The sequence below is a fragment of the Plasmodium malariae genome (genome assembly GCF_900090045.1).
Source record: "Plasmodium malariae genome assembly, chromosome: 10".
Taxonomy (NCBI): Eukaryota; Apicomplexa; class Aconoidasida; order Haemosporida; family Plasmodiidae; genus Plasmodium; species Plasmodium malariae.
In genome coordinates this window covers 1,118,553-1,145,555 of record NC_041784.1, presented here as the reverse complement: position 1 = coordinate 1,145,555, position 27,003 = coordinate 1,118,553, and the positions used below count along the sequence as shown (strand labels likewise).

At 21.3% G+C, this 27,003-nt stretch overlaps 5 protein-coding genes across 5 annotated transcripts; 3 read left to right on the top strand and 2 right to left on the bottom strand.

The window, feature by feature from the left end:
* Positions 1 to 1,139: 1,139 nt before the first annotated feature.
* PmUG01_10033900 (phospholipid scramblase, putative) lies at positions 1,140 to 2,375 on the top strand (the record flags this gene model as incomplete). The annotated part of the gene is made up of 1 exon (XM_029005534.1): positions 1,140 to 2,375. The coding sequence occupies one exon, from the start codon at positions 1,140 to 1,142 to the stop codon at positions 2,373 to 2,375; it is 1,236 nt and encodes a 411-aa protein (XP_028862113.1).
* Positions 2,376 to 3,178: 803 nt separating this feature from the next.
* On the bottom strand, positions 3,179 to 5,899 carry PmUG01_10033800 (kelch protein, putative; the record flags this gene model as incomplete). The annotated part of the gene is made up of 1 exon (XM_029005532.1): positions 3,179 to 5,899. The coding sequence occupies one exon, from the start codon at positions 5,897 to 5,899 to the stop codon at positions 3,179 to 3,181; it is 2,721 nt and encodes a 906-aa protein (XP_028862112.1).
* A 1,802-nt stretch (positions 5,900 to 7,701) lies between these two features.
* CS (citrate synthase, mitochondrial precursor, putative) lies at positions 7,702 to 9,411 on the top strand (the record flags this gene model as incomplete). Its single annotated transcript, XM_029005531.1, has 1 exon — positions 7,702 to 9,411. One exon carries the CDS (start codon positions 7,702 to 7,704, stop codon positions 9,409 to 9,411), a length of 1,710 nt encoding a protein of 569 aa, XP_028862111.1.
* Positions 9,412 to 12,345: 2,934 nt separating this feature from the next.
* PmUG01_10033600 (serine/arginine-rich splicing factor 4, putative) lies at positions 12,346 to 15,521 on the top strand (the record flags this gene model as incomplete). The annotated part of the gene is made up of 4 exons (XM_029005530.1): positions 12,346 to 12,450; positions 12,648 to 12,736; positions 13,529 to 13,615; positions 13,718 to 15,521. 4 exons carry the CDS (start codon positions 12,346 to 12,348, stop codon positions 15,519 to 15,521), a joined length of 2,085 nt encoding a protein of 694 aa, XP_028862110.1.
* Positions 15,522 to 23,725: 8,204 nt separating this feature from the next.
* Positions 23,726 to 25,358, bottom strand: ZIPCO (ZIP domain-containing protein, putative; the record flags this gene model as incomplete). Its single annotated transcript, XM_029005529.1, has 6 exons — positions 23,726 to 23,854; positions 23,944 to 24,008; positions 24,086 to 24,173; positions 24,352 to 24,470; positions 24,782 to 25,105; positions 25,214 to 25,358. The coding sequence occupies 6 exons, from the start codon at positions 25,356 to 25,358 to the stop codon at positions 23,726 to 23,728; spliced, it is 870 nt and encodes a 289-aa protein (XP_028862109.1).
* Between the last annotated feature and the right edge of the window lie 1,645 nt (positions 25,359 to 27,003).

The window sequence follows — 27,003 nt, the reverse complement described above, 5'->3', positions numbered from 1 at the left end:
CGAGTATGTATATTCATACACGCCTCAAGCATATAACATAAATATATATATTATTATATTTATAATTGTCTATAAAAAATCCTTCTTTTATAAAAGAAATTCCTCATTTTGAAGAAAATTAGACCCTACGTAAAAATTGCGTAAAAATTAAATTTGCGATAAGTTTTTCATCAAATTTAATCTTATAATTTGGTTTTTAACAATGAAATTTTACTACGAAAATGGTTAATGTCATATTTATATCAATTTAAAAAAGAAAAAACAAAAATAATAATATAACATAAAATGAAAATGAAATAGCTATTATGCAAAGTACATTTTTTTCCCCTATTTTTTTTTTTTTTTTACAAATTGGAAAGTCAGATTTGTATGCTAATTCATTATTCCATAACATATAAACGTAAAAAGTATGTTAGCAAAAAAACAATAATACAAGTATTGATGTTACATAATATATGTATGAAAAGCGGGCGTGCCAAAATAATATTACCTTTCCCCCATTTCCAAAATCTAAATTGAAGGAATTTTTTTAATATCACTTCAAAAAGATGAAACAAAACCCAATTATTTTTAGGGTTATATAAGTGCTAAATGGTATATATATGTATGTACATATATGTATATGAATATTATGTATATGAATATATGTATACGAATGTATGTATACGCTTATATTTGTACGAATATGTTTATATTAATATATGTATATGAATATAAGCATAAATATATGTCTAACTTTACAAGTACAACTTTTTTTAAAAATATTTACCCCTTTTTTGCATTTTTCAACACAGTAGCATATTTACACGTTAAGCTGTTAATTGTACTTCGAAGAAAAATTCTCAAGTAATTCAAATCATTTTTTGCAAGTCAAAATGAATTAAGTAAAAAAAAAAAAAAATTTAAAGCTGAAACACTCACAATAATTAAAAATATACGTAATTATAATGTATTTTGGAAACAAAATAAAAGAAAAAAAAAAAAAAAAATATATATATATATATATAAATATATAATCAAATAACTAATAAATTTGTAATACACTCATTAAATAAAGAAAAATAAATAAAGGGAAAAAGGCCTGAAGAAACTGCATCCACATATAAATAAAAACAAATATTTACAGCTTTTAATGCATAATGAACAACCAATTCACGAATATTCCTATAAAAAAAGCTATTTACACTTCAGACATGGTAAAGAAGGAGGCACAAAACCCCAGTGTTCATAGCCAGTACGGCAATAACCTGAATGTTAGCAGTCAATATGCGCCCAACCCAAATGTAAACAACCCCAATGTTAACAACCCCAATGTTAACAACCCCAATGTTAACAACCCCAATGTTAACAACCCCAATGTTAACAACCCCAATGTTAACAACCCCAATGTTAACAACCCCAATGTTAACAGTCACTGTGCGCCCAACCCAAGTGTCAACAATCCCAATGTTAACGTTCAATATGCTCACAACCCAAATGTCAACAATCCTAATGTTAATAGTCAGTATCCTCATAATCCAAATGCTAACAACCCATATGTTAATAACCCAAATACGAATAACCCTAATATGAATTACCCACATATGAATTATAATTACCCCTATCCTAATATGCACAATTATCAATACACCTACCCAATGGGCCCACCTCAACAACAAATGAATATGTTTGTGAATGACTGGAAAAGTATCTTAGCGCCTTTAAAAGGTTGCAGAATAAAACAACAATTTGATGATAGAGAATTTTTGGCAGATTTTGCTATGGGGATTAAATTAGATTTTAATAACAGATATTTAATTTTAGATGCGTCAACTGAACTTTTAAGATTTACTGCTATAGAGAGCTCGGAATTCTGCAATAGAAATTGTTTACCCAAAATATGCATTCCAATTAATATGAAAATATTAACATATGGAAAAGAATTAAGCAAACCTGATATTATGATTGAAAAAGATTGCACATGTACTTTCCTTTGTTTAAATAGACCAACTATAAAAATGTACGATTATTCAAATAATAATAATAGACAATTAATTGGGAAAATAAAATCCCCATACAGTTGTTGTTCGTACAAATTTGATTTATTTGATTCATCCAATAATAAAATTATATATATGGATGATACTTGTTGTCAGGTGAGTATTTTATTTCCATGCCCATTTGGTCCTTTTAAATTTAGTAATTTTTATTTACGTGATGCAAAAACTAATGAGAAAGTTGCACATCTACAAAAAGAGGTGCCTTTCTTAAAATTCGTAAAACGTGACATCGATAATTATACTATAAATTTTGAAGAAGTCCAAAATCCAGAATGGAAAATGATGCTTTTGGCATTTTCCCTCTTTTTAGATTATATGTATTATGATAGGAAGTGATTAAATTAGTAAAGAAAAAATTGAGATCTTCAGAATACGTTTAAAGAAGCATGAAGGAATAGAGGCACGGAGGAGGCGTACAGAAAAACTAAAAAACTTATAAATTGCATCTTTTTGGAGCTGATTATATTTGTGCTGTTAAAATTTTTATTATTTAGACTTATCCCATAAATAAAAAAACTTGCCTTTTTTTTTTTTTTTTTCATTTCTTTCCTTTTGAAAAATGAAAATTAACTATTTGTATTTAATTTTTTTTTTTATTTCGTAAAAGGTCTTCTTATATCTGTTTATACACATGTGGGAATAAGTATCATTTTTGGTTTTATTAATTAAAAATGTTTAATTTTTTATAATGCATACATATATATGTATATGCATAAATATATATAGAGGTATGTGCATATATATATTTACAAAAATACGCATACAAAAATGTACTTTATTTGAATTGTGCTAAATATGAACTAAATCTAATTAATAAAGAAAAAGGAAAATTTTTAAAATTCAAACCTTAATTAAATGAATGCAGCTAATATAATTAAAACTACAAAATCAAAAGGTTTTGAAAACTTTTTTAAAAACAAAAGAAACTTTAAAAAATGCATTAAAAAAAATTTTTTTTTTTAAATGAATAAAAAAATAAAGACGCATAAAAATTAAAATTTTTGATATTAAAAGAGGCACGATAAAACATGAAACAAAAGTTATTAATTTTTAAGTTCTTTTTGAAACACAACAAAAAAAAAAAAAAAATGCGTTCGAAACGTATGATATATTTACGCGCACTGTAGATATTTACTCGTCTAATCAACTAATAAATTAGAGGACTCTTCTTGTGCAGTGGAATCATCTTCCGTTATGCTTCCTTCGTAATGTTCTTCTAACAGCAATTCCTTGTATTTCTGAATTTTATTATAATATTTTTTGAGCTCTATGTATTTTTGCTCACACAGAATAAAAGCGTCTTTTCTATTTTGCTTATTTTCGTTAAAAATATTTAGTTCATTTAACCAAAATTGTTTTGTTCTTAAAAAAAATTCATTTAAATTCTCATTGACATCAAAATTCAAACCACCACTTTCCGCCTTAATTTTATTTTCTATTTTTTTAATTTTATTACAAATTATTAAATCCTCTATCTCTTTGTCATCTTTATTTTCATCATCTATAGACAATGAAGAACTTGTATCTGATGCATCCACATATATATCATCTAAATTACCTTTATGTACTAATTCCCATTTTTCTCTTTTAAAAATATTAATTTTCCAGTAATCACTTAGAATAATTTCGTTATTCTTATATTCATACATGCCACCAAATAAATACAAGTTTTTATTTATCACAAATATATGACTATTCATTCTTCCTATTGGCTCAATATCATTTATTATGAACTTCATTTTTTTATCTTCTTTATCACTGTCTAAATCTGTAATACTTAAATTATTTATCCGTTCATCCTTATCTTTTTCCACATCTCGATTATTTATATTTTTATCACTATTAACATTGTGCACTTGCAGTACCTCCTTTAAATTTTTTGTATCATCTTTGCAATTCGAACGGTTGAAATCACTTGTATTTTCATTTAAATCTTCAATATTGTTATTTTCTGTCGAGGATTTTTGATCATCAAACTGTACAAAAACGGAATGAGTATCTATCATTTTGTCTATTACGGTATACCTCTCTTTCGTAACTACCGATGTTTTTAGGGTTAAGTTTTGCATACATTCTATGTGTTCTTTGTCCTCATTAAAATTTTCATTTTCTTTTTTGTTATCTTTTACCTTCCTTCCTTCTCTCTCTATTTGTCCCTCCATTTCTTCTTTCTCTATTCTTATTGTCTTCTTATTTCCATTTTCGTCAAAATACACAAACACGTTAGAATAATATTCATCATCACTTTCATTGTAATCATCCAAATGGCTGAAATAACCATCTGAAAGGTCTTTCGATTCAAACTTCCCTTTTTTATGTTGATTAGAGTTTCCCTCTTCTCCTCCTATTAGAATATGTTTATTGCTACTACTGTTGTTGGTAATATCCCCTAAACTGTTTTCTTCTGTTTCCTTTTTTATATTTTCCATACAATTTCTATTTAAACCTTTTTTGTCTTTACTTTTCAAATTCAAATAAGACCAGTGTTCTTTGTTCATGTCAAATAAATATAAATCGTTAAAAAAGATGGACTGCATGTTTAGTGGCTCCTCCAATAAGCTACTATTAGTAATACTTTTACTACTACTATTTTTATTACTATTATTTTTATTGCTACTATCATTGATGTTGCAGACTCTTCCCTTTCCAGAATTGTTTTCCTCCACTGTATCATAAACGCCCCCGAACAAAATTAAGGAATTTTTGTAGATACATGTACTAAAACCGATTCTTTTAGATGGTTGAAAAATACTCTTTTTTAATTTTTTATAATTTACTGAAATGTTATCTTCATTCAAAAAGTTTATATTCAGAATCCACATATCATTATAGTAAACACCAATGGCATTTCTTGAAGTGCTTTTCACCTGAGCATAACCACCATATATATATATTTTTTGAAATTTTATATCTGTGAATAAACTTGTACTAGATCTTTTTGATGGCATATATGAATCTAAATCAAAATTTTTAAAAAATTTACTTTTCATCATTTGGAAATTTTTATCGCTATTTTTTTTTTCATTTTTTGTCGACGACAAATTGTTATTAATACTACCGTTATTTGTATTGTGGTTATGATTAAGATTACATACATTGCTACTATTTTCCGTTAACCTTTTAAATAAACTATTTATGTATACATTTGTTAAGTTTTCCCATTTATTACTATTTATTATATACATATATAGATCATTAAAATATTCTACAGACTTGTTATTATCAAAAAAACCTCCAAACATAATTATACAATTTTTCCATAAAATCATTCGATGACCACTTCTGGGGGATGGTCTTTCCTCTTTTTTGTTTTTCGTTTCTATTTCTTCAAAGGTATTATTTTTAAGATCGAAATACCAAAAATCATTGTAATGAAAAAACTGAGTATTCGTACATAATTCCCCACCAAAGATATACAATTTTTTATTGAAATAAACAGCTTGATGAGAACATCTTGGCTTGGGCTTTTTACTAGTTGTAAAATAATACTTCCATTTATCTTTTATTATATTATATTTAAATAAATCATTATATGCTATTAATTCGTTGTTGTCATTATATTCTCCACCAAATAAAAGGAACTCTTCTTCATTAATAAATGTTACTGAACAATTACTTCTAGGACTAGGCTTTTCGCATTCCACAAATGTATTGTTTGAATTATTGTTTATATTTATATGAGCATATTTATCTTTTTTATTTAAATTTTCATAATACATACAAATAGTATCAAAATCTTCATCACTTAATGTGTTAATGTTTTTTTTCTTCTTCGACTTCAATGACTTTAGCTTCTGTTTCTCTTTTTTCAATTTTAGTTTTTCCTTTTTTTCTTTACTCTTTTTATCTTTCTTTCCCATTATATTTATTCATTTGTTTGTTTGTTTGCTTGCTTGTTTGTTCGTTTGTTGTTCATTCGTTTATTTGTTTATTTATTTATTTAATTTTCAGAGTTAAACTGTTTCATAAAAATTTAAATTAGATATCACACTACTAATTCCTTATTTAATTTTTTTTTTTTAAATTATTAGGAGAAATTTTAAGTTGCCTTACAATTTTATAATATCTTCCCCTTATTTTTTAGAATCATTTGCAGGACAAAATATTTTAAATTAACAAAAAATTTCTTGCCTCATTTTCAGTGCAAAAAAGTTAACTTTTTCACACGTTGAGGAATTCGAACATTAATTATATTTAATTCCTTCGTGGTTTTTTCTTAATATCTGGTAGCATATTGGGATACGATAATTTTTGTTTATCTATTTTGTAGCCTTTTTTTTTTTTTTTTTTTTTTTTTTCATAAAAAATTTGAACGTTCCCTTTTCCCTACAGAAATGACCATAGTCTTTACCCTTCACCTTTTTCATATTTCTAAATTTTTAAGTGCTTAATTTGGGAAATGTGTGTATATGCGTACGTAGGTAAATAAATATATAAATAATTTTCCAGATATTTTTAAGAGTAAAATTCACTATTTTTATTTTTTTGCAAAACTTTACGGATGAAATTTTAAAGACTTACGAAGTTATGTACAGCTTTCCTTTTAACCGACCTCCCTACTCAATCACTTCAGTAAAAAGTTTATGTTCATATTTATGTGTGTACGTGTGATTGCATTTACTTCTTTTATAGTGCTTGTATTTTTCCCATTTTGCTAAAATACACAAGCAGCCAAATTACATTGTTCTTCCTATGCTTTTATAATTATGAACCATATATATATGTATAAGCAAAAGTTATATTTGACTTATACATAGGAGCATGCATCATTTATATTTCATTGATATTTAAAATAAAAAAATATAAAAAAAGCAAAATCTTTTTTTCGACTTAAGAAGCTGTATTTTGCGCTAAGGATATTTACAAGTTACACAGCTCAAAAACAACATGTTCACATGCAATAAAAAAAAAATAAGTAAAAAATAAAGCTATGTTATGAGCTAAAACATGAACAAACAAAAAATTATAGCACACATACAAATTGAAACGAAAAGCTTTAACGATAATCCAAAAACAGAAAAAAAAATGCTAAAAGATGATAATAAAAAATGATATTGAAAAATAATTAAATATACTTTATATTTTATATTAAAACTTTGGATCTTAAAATTTCCCCGCAAAACAAACTCCTTTAATAGGACTTTCTATATTATATACACATAAACTTATGTAATTATATATATATATATGTATATATACGCATTCATAACAAAAATAAATATTTACTTCAGGAAAATATAATACCTTTAATCCCGTTTTTTTCTCAATATGTGAAATTTTGTAAGATCCATATATATTGATTGTTCTTAAACCGTAAAATTTGTACATGTCCTTATTATTTTTCCATTGTTTCATCTTTTATGTTAATATATAGAACTTGAATTTGAAAAAAAAAAAAAAAAAAATTTTTTATTTTTTTATATCTTCGTTTTTTGTGTTTACATATTAGACTTTTTACCCATACAACGCACTATGTTTTTTTACATATACAAAGGTTTGTATATGAATTAATGAACATAAATTTAAGGAAAGAATAACATAAATCAAGTGTACCCACATATATATACATATATAAATATATATAAATATACATATATATATACAGATATATATACAGATATATATACAGATATATGTATATATATTTATGTGCCTTTCAAAAATGGGAAGAATCGGCAACATTACACGCAACAACGCATTTACGAGGAATAAAGTAGAACTTAATAACATATTTGCACATTGTTTAGAAAATGAGAATTTTCATAATAAACGTAGGAATAGTTGTCATGTGATACAATTAAGGAATTATAATGTAAAAAAATTAACAAATGAGAAGAAGAAGAATTCTTTTAATTGTTCAGATGTTCATGGGTTAGTAGGTAATAGAACTAATGTAATGAGAACAAACAATGCTCGTTATTTTTCGAGTAATAATAGTTATGAAAGAAACTTATACTTAGAAAATTATGCTAAAATAAAAGAAAATATTAATAGTATAGATAATGAAGAATCTGTTATTATGACCATTTTGAAGGAAAAAACGTATGACTGTATACAGAAAACGAAAGAAAAAATAAAAACAATTATGCATACATATCCAAATACACCCATATCTATATGTACACCAAATAATGTAATTGGTGGATTGAGAAATACAATAACTTTAATTACTGATACTTCCATTTTAGAAAAAAGAAAAGGAATTTTATTTAGAGGTAGACCTGTAGATAAGATATTAAAAGATTTTCCCAAATGGGACAATACTTGTGAATATCCTATGGCTGAAGCTATGTTTTGGTATTTATTAACAAAAGAAATACCAGCTGTTGATGACTTAAAACTTTTTTCAAGAGAATTATATTGCAGAGCTAAAAAAATTCCGTTATTTGTTTTTGAATTTATTGATAATATACCAACATTTACACATCCAATGAGTCAATTAATATCAACAGTTTCTTTTTTGGAATCTTTATCTTTATTTAAATTAAAATATTCTACAGGAATATTAAAAACAGAATACTGGAAATACATTTTGGAAGATGCTGTTTCCTTAATAGCACAAATTCAAGTTATCGGTGCTTATATTTATAAGAGAACTTTTATAGATAATACTATTAAAAAAGGGGAAGGTATAGAATTAGATATTGATCTTGATTGGTCAGCTAATTTTACAAAATTAATAGGTTATGAAGATAATGAAGTGAGAGATTTGTTAAGACTTTATTTTTTACTACACAGTGATCATGAAGGAGGAAATGCAAGTGCACATGTATCTCATTTAATTGGAAGTACTTTAGGTAATCCATATTTGTCCTTTTCTGGGTGTGCTATCGCATTGTATGGTCCTTTACATGGACTAGCTAACCAAGAATGCTTAAAATTTTTATTGGATATAAAAAAACACTTAGGTGATAAACAACTAACATATGGTTTTATTGAAAAATATGCGCAAAATTTTCTTAACTCCGGAAGAGTTATACCGGGATATGGTCATGCAGTTCTAAGAGTCCCCGATCCCCGTTTTTTAGCTCTCAGAAATTTTGCCTTAACTCATTTTCCAGATGACCCAATAGTACAAATACTTGAAATGTGCTATAAAGTAATACCAGGAATACTTTCAGCTACTGGTAAAGTGAAAAATCCATATCCTAATGTAGATTGTTACAGTGGTTCTCTATTATATCACTATGGCATTAAATACCCGGAATATTATACGGTACTTTTTGCTATCTCTAGATCCATAGGTGTAATGTCCCAACTAGTTTTATCAAGGGGTTTAATGTATCCATTAGAGCGACCCAAGTCGGTAGACATACACAATTTAAAAAAAATATGCGAAAGGAATTATGTTAAAATTGAGGAATTCGAATAAAAAAAAAAAAGAAAAACTTACAAAGTTTTTAACATGTGCATGTGATTATGTGTGCACCCGATAATTTTTATATTTTGAGCATATCTCATTTTTGCATAAATGTATATATGTAAATAATGCATGCATACATACGCCAATACATATGTACGTACATTCATACATATATGTAATTAATGTAAAATTTTGGGTGAAAAATATATTTATGGAGAACTTTCTAATTTACGCGAAAGTTAATATTTTTCTAATTTTTTAGGGTGTTCATTTTATACTTCTAACAGATTCCTATATACGCGTATATAATGAATTGATGTAGTTACATATACGTTGTTCTGCTATAATATGCTTCCCTCAGAACAAATAAAAATAATATTTTAGCAAAAAAAACAGCAAGCTTTTAAAAAAAAAATTGTTACTCTTTTGTAATTTTTTTATATTTTCTATAGCGCTTTTTTTTTTTTGATAATGAACAATTATTTCCAAAAAGGAACAAAAAAATTGACAAAAAAAAAAAAAAATACCATTAAGTTGTATCCATATTTTTTGAATCAGTCGAACGTCATTTGGAAATGTGGTTTTCTAGTTTGAAACTAGGTGCATTTTTGGAGTTAAATTAAGAAAGGGTAAAATCGGATCTGAGTGCATACATATATATCTATTTATTTATTTATTTTATACATATATGCAGAAGACACAGCATGTGTGCTTCGTTTCTTCACGAAAATTTAACTATTCTTTAAAAAACAAAGAATCTATATTTATAATGGAATTACAAAATTCTCACAAATTCTAAAGAAGACATAAACAAATTCTATATCTCCTTATAACTGTATTTTTAAAGAAGCCATTTTATTATCAATCAAATTATCTTTTCGTAATTTTTATAGTAATTACATATATAACAAATAATACAAAAAAGTTTGTTGTCATTTTTCTATTAATATGTATATATTTAAGTATGTGTACATGTAGGTACGTACGTATATATGTATCCTCATATATATATACACTTTCATGAAATATTACGTATATTCATGAATAATACACACAGTTCAGTAAATAGTAAAGCAAGATAAAAAAACATTTTAAACATAAAATGAAATTTATGTACAAATATTTATAATGATACTACCATTCCGTGAACAAGAAATATGATATAAAAAATTATAACAAACATACATATAAGGGTGGTGCATATGCATTTTTAAAATATAACTTATAAATTACACTTTTCCCTTAAACAACAATTCGTTTCTTTGTATTATATACTGCTTTATGCTTTATATAATATTTTACTACCTTTATAAAAACATATTTTTCCATATGTAAAAAGTACTTTTTTCTAAAACAAAAAATATACATTCATAATTCATACAAATTTAATAAAGAAGAAATAAGAACTCTTTGCACAATATCCTTTATACACCTTTTCCATCAACCAGCTTTTTTTGGCTTTTTTTTCTTTTTTCGTGTACTAATATTTGTAGCCTTTCATATATTATTTATATTTTAAAGATATTATGGCAAATCTAATAAAACTTCAAAGCGTTATAAATTTTTTGTATGTGCAACTATATAGTAAATGTACTGCTTTGGATATTACGTAAATAAAATTTACTTACAAATATGTACATATATATATAAATATATTAAATGTATATATACTTAATTTATACTCAAAGAGCATAGGATATTTACCTGATCTGTGCATTTTTTCATAATATTATTTCGATTATAATATATATACACAACATAATCTCCATTTTTATCCTTCATTTTTCTAATGAAATGAAATTTGTATAAATATTCAAAAAGGAGAGGAAAAAAAACATCTAATTTGTATACCCAAATTTTTTCTAATGTTAACAAGAATATATAAAATTTTTTATATTATATAAGGAGAGTCCATTAAAGAGTAATCCTATGGTTTTTAATAGTAATAATATATATATACTTCTTTATACAGAAAAAATGCATATATGACGTTTAGTTGAGCGAATAAAAACAATATAAACCATTTTTCTTGTTTGCATTAATTTTAAATCATATTTTGTACAATAAAAAATTATTAAATTGATTTTTTTTTTTTATTTTAAAATACAGAAAAAGATACAAGAAAATTATATACACTTTTATATATTATATATTTTTTTTTCATATTTTTATGAAAGGATATATAATTATAACTTCAAAGCAAAAACCAATACATATTATATTAATTTTAAGCTAGTATATTTTGTATGTATTTTAAATAATTATGTATGATTATATATATATTCATTTATATGTTCTATTTTATATTTTTTTCCTTATAAATAAATATACCTATGTATGTTATATATATATATATATAACCCTTTTTGAATTATATTTTTAATAAAATATGCATTTCTCAATGTTTTGAAAAATAACCAAAGTATGAAGCAAATAATAATTCTTCTTTCTCTTAAACATTTATTATATATATATTTACATAATTTATTCACATAAATTTTTACTTGAAAAGAAATTAAATGTTAAAGTCAAATTGTTAGACTTTTTTTATTTTATGCTGCAAACTACATATTATTCATATTAAAAAAAAAAATATCTTTAAAAAATATATTACATATGTAAATTTTTATAAAAATGTATATAAAATATGTTACATAAATATTAATTGTTTAAGGGATTTTAAAGGACAACATATAGTTTCTGTTCATATATGTTTTGTTATATGTGTGTATATAAACGTATACCTTCTCCTTATACCCCTTCTTTCTTTCATTCATTATTCTGTTCATTCTTTCCTTCGCCTTTTCCTTTTTTTTCGACGAAACTTTTTTTATTATAATAATATATTTATATACATGATCTTTAATAAGTTGTTAAAAAATATTATTGCGAAATTAATATAAATATATTTATTTTAATGGTATTGTAATTTTAAATAATAAAATGAGTTATAAATCTTCAAGATACAGCAAAACCCCATCGTGTATATATGTAGGAAATTTACCAGGAAATATCATAGAAGAAGAGGTCTACGATTTATTTGGAAAGGTTTTTATATATGTTACACGTCTAATTTTTTTATTAAATTATTATTATTTTTTTTTTTTATATAACATGAAATTTTTGTTCTTATTCATTTTATGTATTTAAATATTTTTCAGTGATAATTTCCTTGTGTACATAATTTATGCTTTATTATCTTACATGAAATCAATAAAAAATATTTACTTATTTTATATTTTTAGTTTGGACGTATAAAATACATAGATATAAAAAGAACAAGGTCTTCTAGTGTTAGTTTATCATACGCTTTTGTCCATTTTTCCGATGTCAAGTAAGATTAAGAAAAAAAATGGAGAATAAGAATAACAAATATACATGGAAAAACTGTATTTATAGATATGTATTATAAATAGTATACATGAATACGATTATATATATGGTATAATGTAAAAAAAATAATGACTTTGAATGCCATCAGTTATGATGAACACAATTATTTGTGCTAGAATTTCACATGAACAGTGGGTGCCTTCTTTATAATATATATTTAAATTTATATAAGTTACACGTTTGTTATATTAAAAAAAAAATGTAAAAATGTTATATTTTCATTTCTTTTAATTTATATCTTAATTAACATATACACCTCTAATCTTTATGTATATTGCAAATTAAAAAATTGTAAAAATAAGAACTTTTTCTGTGAATTATAATAATAAAGATTATTTAGTTTTGTGAAGAGTTGTTACATGTCTGGAATAAGTATTATATAATAACAAATGAAAGCATTATTTATTTTTTTTTTTTTTAAAGTAATTTGCTTTTTAAGAATATATCTTGTTTGGATATTATAAAAAAAATGTGAAATATATATTATTTTGTATCTCATATATGTGTATATAAATATTACATAATAGTTACTAATCCCAATAATTGATAACAAAATATGAAATATTATTTTACAGTTATTAGAAATATTCATTTTTAAATAATGAAAATTACGAAAAAAAATGTTAATGACATAATAGTTTTATGTGTATACATACATTTCTATTTACGCTTATATTTTAAAATGAAAATTTTTAATGTTATTCCATCGTTTTTTTTTTTTTTTTAATATTAGAGATGCAGAATATGCAATAGAAAGAAGAGACGGTTATAAATATGATGGTTATCGTTTACGCGTTGAATTTTCAGGAGAAAACAGAGGGTTCGAAATATTTTTTTTTTAAGATATATTTAAAAAATAAATAAAACATAAAATGTACAATATATTTTTTTCTTTTCTTTCTTTTTTTTTTTTTTTTTATAGCTATGGAAAATATAGAAAAAAAGAAGAAGGAATTGGACCCCCATTAAGAACCGAACATCGACTTATTGTTAGTAATTTGCCAGACAACTGTAAATGGCAACATTTAAAAGACATTATGAGACAGTGTGGTGATGTAGGATTTGCTAACATCGAGTATGGAAAAGGAATAGTAGAATTTATTAGTTACGATGATATGTTATATGCGATTGAAAAGTTTGATGGTGCCGAATTTAAAGTTTATGATCAGGTTACAAATATAAAAGTTAGAAAAGATAAAAGGGGGTTCTCATATACGAAAAGACATAGAAATGATTACTATAGTCCCAGATATAAAAAAAGACGAAGATATAGTGAGGAATCTGGATTATCGGCTAGAAATAGATCAAGAAGACACAACAAATATAGTAACACATCAACAAAAAGAAATAATAGATATGATTATAATAGTGATAGTACAAATTATAATAAAAACAAAAGTAAATACGATAAAATTAGGCAAAGAAAAAATGAATATAAAGGTAAAAGAAGTTACAGCGTAGATGGTAAAAGAAATGAAGAAGGTAGTAGAAGTAAATCAAGAAATTTATCAAGAGGTGATGAAAGAAGTTATAAAAAGAAAAAATATATACGTAATAATTCAAGTGTTAGATTAAGCAAACAATCTAGTAGGTATGAAGAAAAGGAAAATGCAAAAAATAACAGTTATAGTAAAAGCGTAAGTAACGAAAAAAGTGAAAGTGCTAGAAGAAATGGAAGTGAATATAGGAGTAGAAAAAGAAGCTTAAGTGAAGATGGAAATAAAAAAAGTAGAAAAAGAAGTATAAGTGAAGATGGAAGTGAATATAAAGATAGAAAAAGAAGTATAAGTGAAGATGGAAATAAAAAAAGTAGAAAAAGAAGCATAAGTGAAGATGGAAATAAAAAAAGTAGAAAAAGAAGCATAAGTGAAGATGAAAGTGAATATAGAAGTAGAAAAAGAAGCTTAAGTGAAGATGAAAGTGAATATAAAGGTAGAAAAAGAAGTATAAGTGAAGATGGAAATAAAAAAAGTAGAAAAAGAAGCATAAGTGAAGATGAAAGTGAATATATAAGTAGAAAAAGGAGCTTAAGTGAAGATGGAAGTGAATATAAAGGTAGAAAAAGAAGTATAAGTGAAGATGGAAGTGAATATAGATGTAGAAAAAGGAGCGTAAGTGAAGATGGGAGTGATTTTAGAAGTAGAAAGAGAACCTTAAGTAAAAGTTCGAAAAGAGAACATAGCTCAAGTGATGAAAAAAAGGAGAAAAGAAAAAGAAGCCATAGTGAATCCAATAAATCTCATTATAAAAGTGGTTCCCGTGAAATGGAAAAAGTTCAAAAAGATAAAGGCAATGGTAAGTTAAGTGAAACTGAAAAGAGTTACAAATCGCGTAGTAATTCAGAAAGAAACAGCGCCATAGAAAAAAACAAAAGTAATGACGAAAAAAAGAAAACAGTTGATAAAAGAACTAAAAAAGTTACAAAAAATATAAGGAAAAAGAAGGGCACAGATGATAAGGACATAAAGGAAAATAATGATAAAGCAAGTGGAAATGAAGATTTAAAAAGTGTTTCTAATGATGGAAATAAAAGCAATAGAGATAAATCTGAAGAAAAAGAAAATAATAAAGAAAATTCAAATTCAAATAAAAATCAAAAAACCAAAAAAGCAGCAGCTTCAGAAGCAAAACCAAAAAGGGGTAGAAGAGGAAGAAAAAAAGCTAGTGCAGAAGAAAATATAGCTAATATAGTAGATGATAGTGTTAATGGAAATGTAAGCAATTAAATTGAATTAGTAACATTTTATTTTTAATTATGGTTATCTTAAACGTAATCATTATATTATTAAGAAGTGAAATGAATTATAAAATAGAAGATTATATATATATATAGTAAAAATTAAATTTTTTTTTTAAATTTTGTAATTCTTCCAATTTTTTAGAAATTATATATTATTATTGTAGAATTTATTAATAAAGTTATATTTGAAATCAAACAAATTTAGTATTATTATAAACATTTTACATTTTTATGATGTTATACTTGGAATTTTTTTTATTTAATATAATTTTGTATAAACATTTATATTTGTGTTTACATTTAGAACAATTATGGGATCCATATAAAGCTTAGTATTAATATATATATTTTAATAAAATATATGAATTTTTTTTTCCATATTTTGAATAGTACCAAAATTTATATATAAGACTGTCTATTTTATTTAATAATTTTATGAATTGACTTTTTTTTATACATTTTGATATTGTATTTCTTATAATAAACTTATAACAAAAAATGTCACAAAAAAAAAATGTGCACAAATATCTAAATTTATTAAATTTATATACATCTAATACTTTTGTTCTGTAATAAAAAATATATCTATTGGTTTTATAACAAATAATTTATGTATTCCCTTTTTATTATTAATGTACATGTATTACATGTTTCCTATTATAAATCATTAAATATAAAATGTTATATTTATGTAAACATAAGTCCGAATAATATCTTTTGATTTTTTAGCTTATAAGATTATAGTTTCACATATTAAAAAAAAAAAATAACTAAAATTAACTTTTTCGTCCATTTTTTATTAGATATTATTGATGTAAAATAAAAGAAAAAAAAATTTTACACAGACAATCATATTTTTAGCTGTAAACTGATAATTTTTCTTGTAAAAATTATAATGTTTATTATATCTCAAGTAAATATTTAATCTTTTTCTCCATACAATCTATTTTTTTAAATATATCCGTATTAGAGGACCAAAAATATTGTTCGATGTGGAAAAGTTCTACAGATTCCTATAAAAACATAATTTAATGGATTTATATTTATCATAAGTACTCATTAAATAATAATAAAATGTTACTTTTTTTTAATTTAAATCATTTATTATTGTCAGGTTTTTACTCAATTGTAAAATACATAAATTTACCATTTCTATAAATGTTTTAATTCAAGCGTACATCTTTTATTAAATCAAGCGATTATAATAACATATATATGCTAAGGATTCATATTCTTTTGCGTTTTATGCGAAATAAATGAAATACAATTATACTTATAAATTTCCAGAAAATTTTTCGCGTATTTAAATGAAAGTTTTTGGACAATTCCAAGGTGTATTTATTCCATTTTATAAGCATTAGTAACTTTAGTTATGCATAATGTGTTAGTCGATTCATTCATTTATACTATAACATAATTAATTTATCATTTAGATTTTTATATATGTTATAAAAAAAGTAATTTTATTAATTCAGATAATAGTATGTTGATTACTTTGTTCCTGTAATATTTTCGCTAGATATTTATAATATTTATAAAAAAAAATTTATTACAATATTTTCTTTTTTTTAAATCGTTTTTAAGAATTAAATAAAAAAAAATGGCAAGTAATATACTTCTATAAATTTTTGCGATGATTTTTAAAATAATTTTTGAACTGCCACATTTTGCTACATTTTCATATATGTCAATAATTTAATGTTCTATTAAAAGATTAATAAAAAAAAGTGTTTTTTCTTAGCGGTGTAGGAAGTTACAATATTTAAGAATGTCTTTTTTAATGTTCTTATAAATTAATTATACTGAGCCTTTTATGTCATATCATGTTTTATAAATTCCTTTTTACGTAAACTATGAAAATATAATTTTAAAAAAAATTATAAAGTTTATTATTTATATCTTAAAAAATTCATATTTTCCTAATGTTAATATTTGTATTTTCAAAAAAAACGTTTTTTAATTTTTTTTTATTTTGTGAAATTTTTAGTAGTTCATTTACAACATATCTTAATAAAAAATATTATGAAACTTCAGTAGAAATAGAACGAATACACTTCAAAAAATTTTATTGTAAATTTCATTTAGTAAATTACTCAAATTCTCAAGTATATATATACGTTTATTTTAATAAGAATACATATATTCATAAAAAAGTTATTCTAGAATGTTAACTAGCGTATGTTTATTTTCGGATGAAAATATACCATATAGAGCTTAAATATGAAAGAAATGTTATGAATATAATGCACATTCACCAATTCATATGATACATAAAAATTATTACAAAATATAAGCTATAAAAAAATATACTTTATTTTATTTAATCATATATGATGATATAAAATATATAATATAAATTGATTATTAAAAAGGTAAGCACTTAAAGAAAAAAGGTAATTCTATTTTGAGCGAATAAAAAGGACTTCAAATACATATAGAATTTTATTTTTAAGACAGGAATCATATTCAAATATACTTGATTATTTTGAAAATAATACGGAAAATTATAAATACATTATAATATTATATAGTGTAGTATTCACACAAATGTTTAAAAAATAATTCTTTTTTTTGAAAAATATGCCTTTTGGTACACTGATGAAAAAAAGATAGAAGTGGTAACCAACCATTAAAAATATCTCAAATTACAAAATATTAAAATTTTTTTAAAATATTCTTACAAAATGTATAAAGTATTTCTGTGCAATTATAAAAATGTTTAGGATTTCGAAAGAAAACTAATTTCCAATAAGTACATCATACTGAATTCTGCTGTTTATGATTCTGCTGTCCAAGTATTAACTTCACAGAAACTTTATATATTTACGTTGATAACATAAAATTTGTTGCATCAACCTTACAATTATACGTGTTAATTTTTTGTATTGTTCTTACTCATATTTATAGATTTCTTAATTATTAAAAAATTACACGTTCAAGTTCAAAAAGTTATAAATTTTCATGTATGAAATGTATCAAAATATTGGATAAAAAATAATAAAAAAAAAAAAAGAATTAGAAGAGTTCATTAAAATTACTTTAGTGTCTTATCCATTAAAACATATTCTTTTATAAGTTATGAATATAATATGAATAAAAGGAGTAAAAAAAAATGATATCAAGGAATTCTATTCAAAATCGTTAAAACGTAAAAAATGTTCTTAAAAGTATAAAGATGATTCATGCAACAAAAATATAATTAAACACAAAAACTAGTTTTAGATATAGATATACATTTTAAGCATAATAATAATAATGAAAATTGTGTAACTGCTTAATATTATTGTTAATATAAGTCTATCTTTAAGGAAATTACAAAAATCATAAAAAAAAATAAAATAAAATACAAAATTTATTTAATCAATTCAAAAGTATACTGAAATATGTATAAAAAATTAAAACGTTAAAATATTAATTAAATTAGATATTAAATAAACAAAATTAATTAGTAATTATTTTTATTTATATATTTATTGCAATTTATTAATTGATTATTAATTCGTTTATTAATTTATTTATTATATTATTCATTAATATATTTATTAATTTATTTATTAAATTAATTATTAAGTTCTTTATTAATTAACTTATTTATTTATTTATTTATTTATTTATTTATTTATTTATTTATTTATTTATTTATTTATTTATTTATTTATTTATTTATTTATTTATTTATTTATTTATTTATTTATTTATTTATTTATTTATTTATTTATTTATTTATTTATTTATTTATTTATTTATTTATTTATTTATTTATTTATTTATTTATTTATTTATTTATTTATTTATTTATTTATTTATTTATTTATTTATTTATTTATTTATTTATTTATTTATTTATTTATTTATTTATTTATTAAATTAATTATTAATTAATTTATATTAATCATTTAGTTTATTGAATTATATATAAATAAATATAAATGAATTAAAAAATATATTTATTTACAAATTATATTATATTTATAAATAGTTTATATATAATTATTGAACATACAAATTTAAATACATATTTTCATATATTAAAATATTTAGGATTTAATTAATAAATTAAATATAATATATATTCGATAATTTTAACGATATAATTAAAAATATATATATGTATTATTGTATTATTTCAATTTATAATTGAATTAATTAATGATAAATTATAATAATTAATTAATTTAATGAATTATTTTAATTTAATAAATATGTCATTAATTATATAATTGAGATCTTTAATTAAATATAAATTATTTATATTCACATTTAACTTTACGAATATAATATTTTAATTTCTATTAAAATAATATTATTTATAATTAAATTAATATTTTATTTACATTAAATATAATTTATATATATTATACTTAACTTTTCTTTTAAATAAAAATAATTATTTTTAATCAATATTTTAATTTAAATTTAAAATTTTAATTAAACCATTTATATTATATTAAATGAATACATATATATTTATTATTTTTATTTTAAATATATTATAAGCGTTTAATTTAATTATTTATTCCAAATTATTTATTATTAACTAATTGTTATTTTTTGCTATATAAAATTAATTAAATTAAATTTTAATTCTATTATTATGTATGTGCATATAAGTAAGACATTTTATTTAAAACACTATATATTATTATAATGTGCTAATTATAATATATATTTTATTTCATAATTATTTATTTATTTACATATGTATTATTTTGAAAATATTTAAATATGAATTATGAAATATATATTTATTTAAATTATTAGAAACTATTTATTAAAACAATTATATTAAATAAATTAATTTTAATATTAAATAATTAGAATAATTTAGTTATAAATAATATTGTATAAATCTTTTATCTTTTTGTTTTTAGTAATTATTTGAAGAAATTCATTTATTAATTACATAATAATAATAATAAATTATTTTACTTTAAGAAAAATTAATAATTAATATTTTACTTACAATGTCTATATGAAAAAAATAATTAATTATTTCCTAAATTAATAATATAGATTAATAATATATATATATATTATTATTAATTAATTAAAATTATTTTATTTAATTAAATTACTAAATATAATTAATAATTTTAAAATAATATAATTAAACTATTAATATTTAACTAATCTAATTCTTATTAAAATTAATATATTATTATTTAAATTTATAAATAAATAATTCTTTTATAAATAATTAATATTAATAATAATATTATTAATTCTTTTAACTAATACTAATTATATTGTAGTTATATAATATTTTATTTATAAGAATTAATTAAATTATTGATAAATATTCTTATTTCTTATTAATTAATTTAACATTTTTATTAAATTAAATTGATTTAAGTTTATAGTATATATATAATTATTAAATATTATTAATTAAAATAAATATAAGAAAAGCAAATAATTAGAAATAAAATTTAATTAAATATTTTTAATAAATAATATTAAAGTTATATAAGTTAAGTAATTTTTAACTTTTTATTTTAATAAGCAATTTATTTTTATTGTATATTTTTTTAAATTTCTTTTAATTATATATAAACAATTAGAATATTTATTTTAAAGATAAAAATATTATTATTATACAATTTATGTCATTTATTAATTTTTAATTATTTTTAATATTTTATTTATTGTTTTTATATATTTTTTAATATATTTAAAGTTTAATATATTATTTAATTAATGATATATATTTAAATATTTTATTCTTTCTGTTATTTCCTTAAATTGTTAATAAATTCACATATTTCTTTTAATATTAATCCCTTTTTTATTTTTAATTTATTAAGTACTGTATAGTAATTAATGCGTTATATATATTATATAACAATATATTTATTGAACTTCTTTTTTTTTAGTCTGAAGTTTTATTAAGTTCGAACCGCTTATTCCATGTTGAGTTATAAATAAAAGATTCTTAGTTTTTTTTATATATTGTTCCTTTTTTCGAACTTGTATATATATAGTTTAAGAAACTTATAAATATTTTGTGTTTTGTTAACATGTAATTTTTACATAAAAGCTACTACTTTTTAGTTTTACATTCTTTTTATTTAATATTACATTTAGCATTGTTAATCTTTTTTTTTTGTGATTTTGTCATTGTAAAACTATTTTTTCGACACAGTTTTATTTTTATACATAAAAATACATTTTATATAACTTTCATTATATGTCTATATACATTTGCACGAACGACAAAATATTGGTGGTTGATTTTATTCATTATGTATTGTGCTTTATTTATAATTTTAATCTTTTAATAATTATGTTTACTTTTTATCTTCATTTTAATATAGTGCACCTAGAATAAAATGTTAAGCTGAACTCTTTACATTAGAGGAGCCTTTAGCTTTTACACATTCTGGCATAAGCACAATATTTTCATTTATATTATTATTTTTCAAGGAATAATAATTGTCTTTAAGACGAACTTATATTTAAGTATGAATAACTTATTTTAGCATATACAACATATTTTAAGTTTAAAATTTAAAACATGATCATTTGTAACTTGTATCATAATTTATTTTGTATATATATGATATCATATGTACCTTAACTGGAAAACTTCGTTTTTTTTGAGGTAATTGAACATATTTGAAATATATTTTTATAACATATATATATATACTGCAGATTTTTCACTCTATGTATTAATATTCTAAAAATACGTTCTACTTGGTAGAATAATCTAATGTAATATATATGATTTAATTTTTATTTATATTGTATAGAATTAGAAATTTCTTTTTTTTCCCATATTATTCATTTTTTTGTTATTCCATTATATATTCTTACGATATACATAACAGTATTTACACAGGCACATTATTTTCCCTTCTTTTTTGAGGGTGTAATGCCCTTAAATGAATTAAACAAATAGCTATCGTAGAAGCCAAAATATAAAATTAAAAAGATAAAATATAACATTCTAATATATGGATAAATATCACCTGAGTGTTGGAAAAAAAAACATCATATATTTTGGCATAAAAAATAAAAAATTATTTTATTTGCACTTATAAGTATAAAAGTTGCTGGTATTTTAATTTTTTTTATTTAATGCCAAGCAATAAATTTTCTCATTAAATTAGTTGTTCTTAATGCAATGTAATTACAATTTCCAGAAGAAATAAAGTGAAAATTACTTCAAAATAAATAAACAGAATCGGTTACTTTAGAACTCGAATAATGTTATATATAACTTTTTTTTAATATTTTAGAACAATGTTTAATATTTAAAAAATAACAAACATTACTATATTTGAACATATATTCATTTAAGACATGCCGCATAAAAGAATGTTTGTAATTTTTTTTTATAGACTAAAATATTAATAATTCATTTAAAATAAGCACATATCCCAAGAAAAAACGGAATTCTGAAGTTACTTTAGGAAATAATAAATTTTATCAAGATGTAAACAATTAAATGTAAACTTTGATGATAATTATTTTTACTTATACCATTATGAAATTTTTACTTTATTTTCATTTTTACTGCTTTTACAATGTATGGCAGAAAAATAAATAAACAATACTATAGAATACCATAATATTCATATAATGCAACATTTTAATATTCCATTTTTGTTTTTTTTTTCTAAAATGTTATCTAAATTTTATCAATTTTTACTTTTGTGATCTATAATTTATTAGAAAATATGTTACATCATTGATACTTTCAGTAAATGAATATTTATTAATGTTCTTTTATAAATATGAAAGTATGTTTTATTTTAATAAAACAATCAAAAAAAAATAAATAAATAAATAATAAAATTTTACATATACAAATAGACAAGAATATAGAAAAAATAACAATAAAATAACGTAAACTAAATATTTCAAATTTTTGCATTTTCTTTTCTAATCCATATGCCCATTTAAATTATATAATATAAATTTACCGTAAAATAGATAGGAAAATATACAAATTAAAATTCATACGGAGACGTAAAAAAAAAAGGATAAAAGCATATTTGTAATTTCATAAATATTGAAATAAAAAACGTGTAAAATCAATTATAAATTAACATATTTTAAATAGCAATAAAAGGTACAATGTATTTTATACTTCATTATGATGGTGCATATATTTCCAAAATCCTATAAAAATGGTTGTATAATAAAAATAACCCTTGGAATTTAAAAAAATAGAATTGCATTTTTTTAAACCACATTTGAATTTTCAAAAAAATTAAATATTATCATCAACGTTGACATGCTACAAACTCCTAGGAAATAACTAAAAGATATATAATATTTGTTACTTTTCGTTATCTTGATATCCTTGGTCATCTATAAAAAAATGTGTAAACGTAATATTTTTAATTTTTTTTTTTTTTTTAATATAAATATTTCATAATTATTTGAAACGAAAAACTTACATTGAAGGAGAGATACAGAAAAAACCCACAAGCAATTGAGCTAAAAATTATTTCCACAAATTCGTCTGCAATTTAAAAGGTGTAATAAAAAGAATTTTTTTAAAAAGGTCAAATAATATGTTATAATTCTTTTTGTTTTTACTTGATGGAAACGAAAATATTGCAATAAAAACTCCTAAAGGTAAAGATAATATAAATGACCACGCATATATGCTCGATAAAAAAGTATTCTGAAAAAAGAAAGAAATAAAAAAATAGACAAAATAAATATTATAAATAATAATACACCTAATATAAATATAATATATACTTCTTTATAATTTTAACTTCAATATATATTTACAGGAAAATAAAACATAAAATAAAACAAAAAAATAAAAATGTTTTTATTTATCATCTTTGTGTTACTTCTGTTTTGTTAACAACATTCTTGTAAACAATCAAACATTCTGCCCATTTATGAGCTAACATGGAGAGTCCTACGATTACAACGGCATTTTTATCTTTTAAGCTACCCATAAGCAAACCTTTAAAATAATAAAATAAATATATATAGATGTGTAAAATTTATTATTTATGAAAAAAACTCATAATAAATCTTAAGAAAAATACTAAATTATTTTTATTGTTTGTATATATGTATTGTATCTGTTTATTTAAAAAAACGATTTTTGTTTTTTTCTTAAGTCACTATATATGTAATCATTCTTAATATTTTCGCATGGTATGAAAATGAATTTTTTTTTTCAAAAGTAAATACCCTCTATAAAGGAATGGATAAAAAGACTTAGAACAATAAAAAAGGCATTCGATTTACACATACCACAAAACAAATTACTTTTGCAACTGTTATTTTTATCTTTAACATCTAGTGATCTTAATTCTAGATCCTTAGTTTCATTTATATCCATGGATACACAATTTGTATCATTTGTTTTCTCGTTTACTTTTTTAATGGTATTATTCTTATCTTCATAATCTTGTGTATCGTCAAAATCAAAACTATTTTCAGCATGGTGGTCATATAGTATATCTGTTATATTCAGAAATGTTATTGATACAAGTATTAAAGTAAAAGTGTAATATAGGTTAATATTTTTTTTGTTTAATAAAATTATAACTTCTGGTAACATATGTATAAAAGCTAAGGCCAATATTGCTCCTAAATAAAAATAATTAAATGAAAAAAGGTAAAATAAAAATAAAATTTGTTTCTACATATAAATTTATAAAATAATATTATAAATAATGTTCATATTTATGCACTTACCACTTGCAACATTTTCCAAATTTGTAATGCTTAGAAATTTATTTTTTTTCAATTTTGATAATTTGTTCTCTGCAAAGGATGGTACATACACAACTGCAACACATTCAACAAAGATAAGTAATGTTAGAATTGTTGTTAACCACATTTTAACGAAAAACAATGAAACACATATGGATAAAAAAAAATTATATCAGCAAAAAAAAAAAAAAAAATTGGAATATAATAAAATAAAGCAGTCGTAACAAATATTCTAAAATAAATTACATCGTTGTATAAATTATAATATATTATTATTCGTAAATATTGCATAAGTGGGGAAAAATGGAGTTAAAAACATTATTATTAAATTTAAAATTACTTCATCATATAAGTTACTTTACAACTATTTGCTTTTTATTAAAAAGTAAAAAAAATGGAATCTCTACATGTATAAAACTTTGACTATTTTAAGTTACGTAAAAAAAAAAAAAAAATCTATAGAATACTAATACAATAAGTTATGTAATATTTAAAATGAATAAAAGGGAGAGTGGTAAACTGTAATTCAAAACTATAATAAAAAAGGAAAAAATATGAAGAAATTAAACGAAAAAATGAAATAAAAACAATTATATTAAAGGGAGCCAATATTTTATAACTTCAATTTAAAAAAAAAGAAAAAATACATACTGTAAATGTTATTTTATGCTAATCTATATAAATGTTACATTTTTAAATACATCTTCGAAAAAAAAAAGTATAAAATAAAAAAAAATCATAAGAATTTAAATAATATGGAAATATATAATTTTTTCACATTTTAAATGTTGTAATAAAAAGTATACTTAAAAGAATATACAGTACAGACAAGAATGTATTGTATATATATATAATATTTTTTAATTATATATTGAAGTTGTTTATATTTTGTTTAATTTTTTTAAAAAGTTCCTATTTTGTACCACCCATTTCCCTTAACCATACATTATATATATATAGTAATCATGAAAATGTATAATCTCGAATATAAAAAAAACAATAAATACTCCTAAACACTAAATGCTTTAAATATATGTGTGTAATCGGATTAAAATTGTGTACTAGTTATAAAAAAATATTTACTTTAAAAAAAGAAGCATAAAAAAAAAAAAAAAAACAACTGTTGATTATAATATTAAGTTCAAAAATCAATTTTGGCTCAAAGTACATTAAATCAAGAAAGATTGTATACGAAAAAAATTAAATAAAATAAAAAAAATAAAGTTACGTAATTGTTTTTCTCTTACTCATTTATAAAAAAAAATATATATTAGAAACATTTAAAAAGTTCGATATATGTACATAATTTATAGTTGATTTACCATTTTTGTTATTAATTCTTTGTTCCTTGCTAATAAATAAAAATATTTTTTTGGTCAAACATTCATAATAATTTGAATGCGCGAAAAAAACAAATATTATACCGTCCTAGCTACATATAAATTTTTTTTACATATTGTTCCTTTCAAACATATAATATGTATATATATATATTTAACTATTTTTTTCGAGAATTTAATATAAAAAAACAGCTACGATATTCTCCGTCTTATGATTACCCATATTTTAACCATCTTTTGTTTTAACGTTATTTTTACGTCTACAGGATAGGATTACAACAATTTTTTCTTAAGGGTCAACATTTAATTTTTATTTAGCCCATTTGATCATCGCCTTTTCATATTTCAGTATATATGGAATTATTGCACTATAACATAAGCGTATACATGTATTATTTAAAATATAAAAATGAAAAAAAATGTGAGGAAACC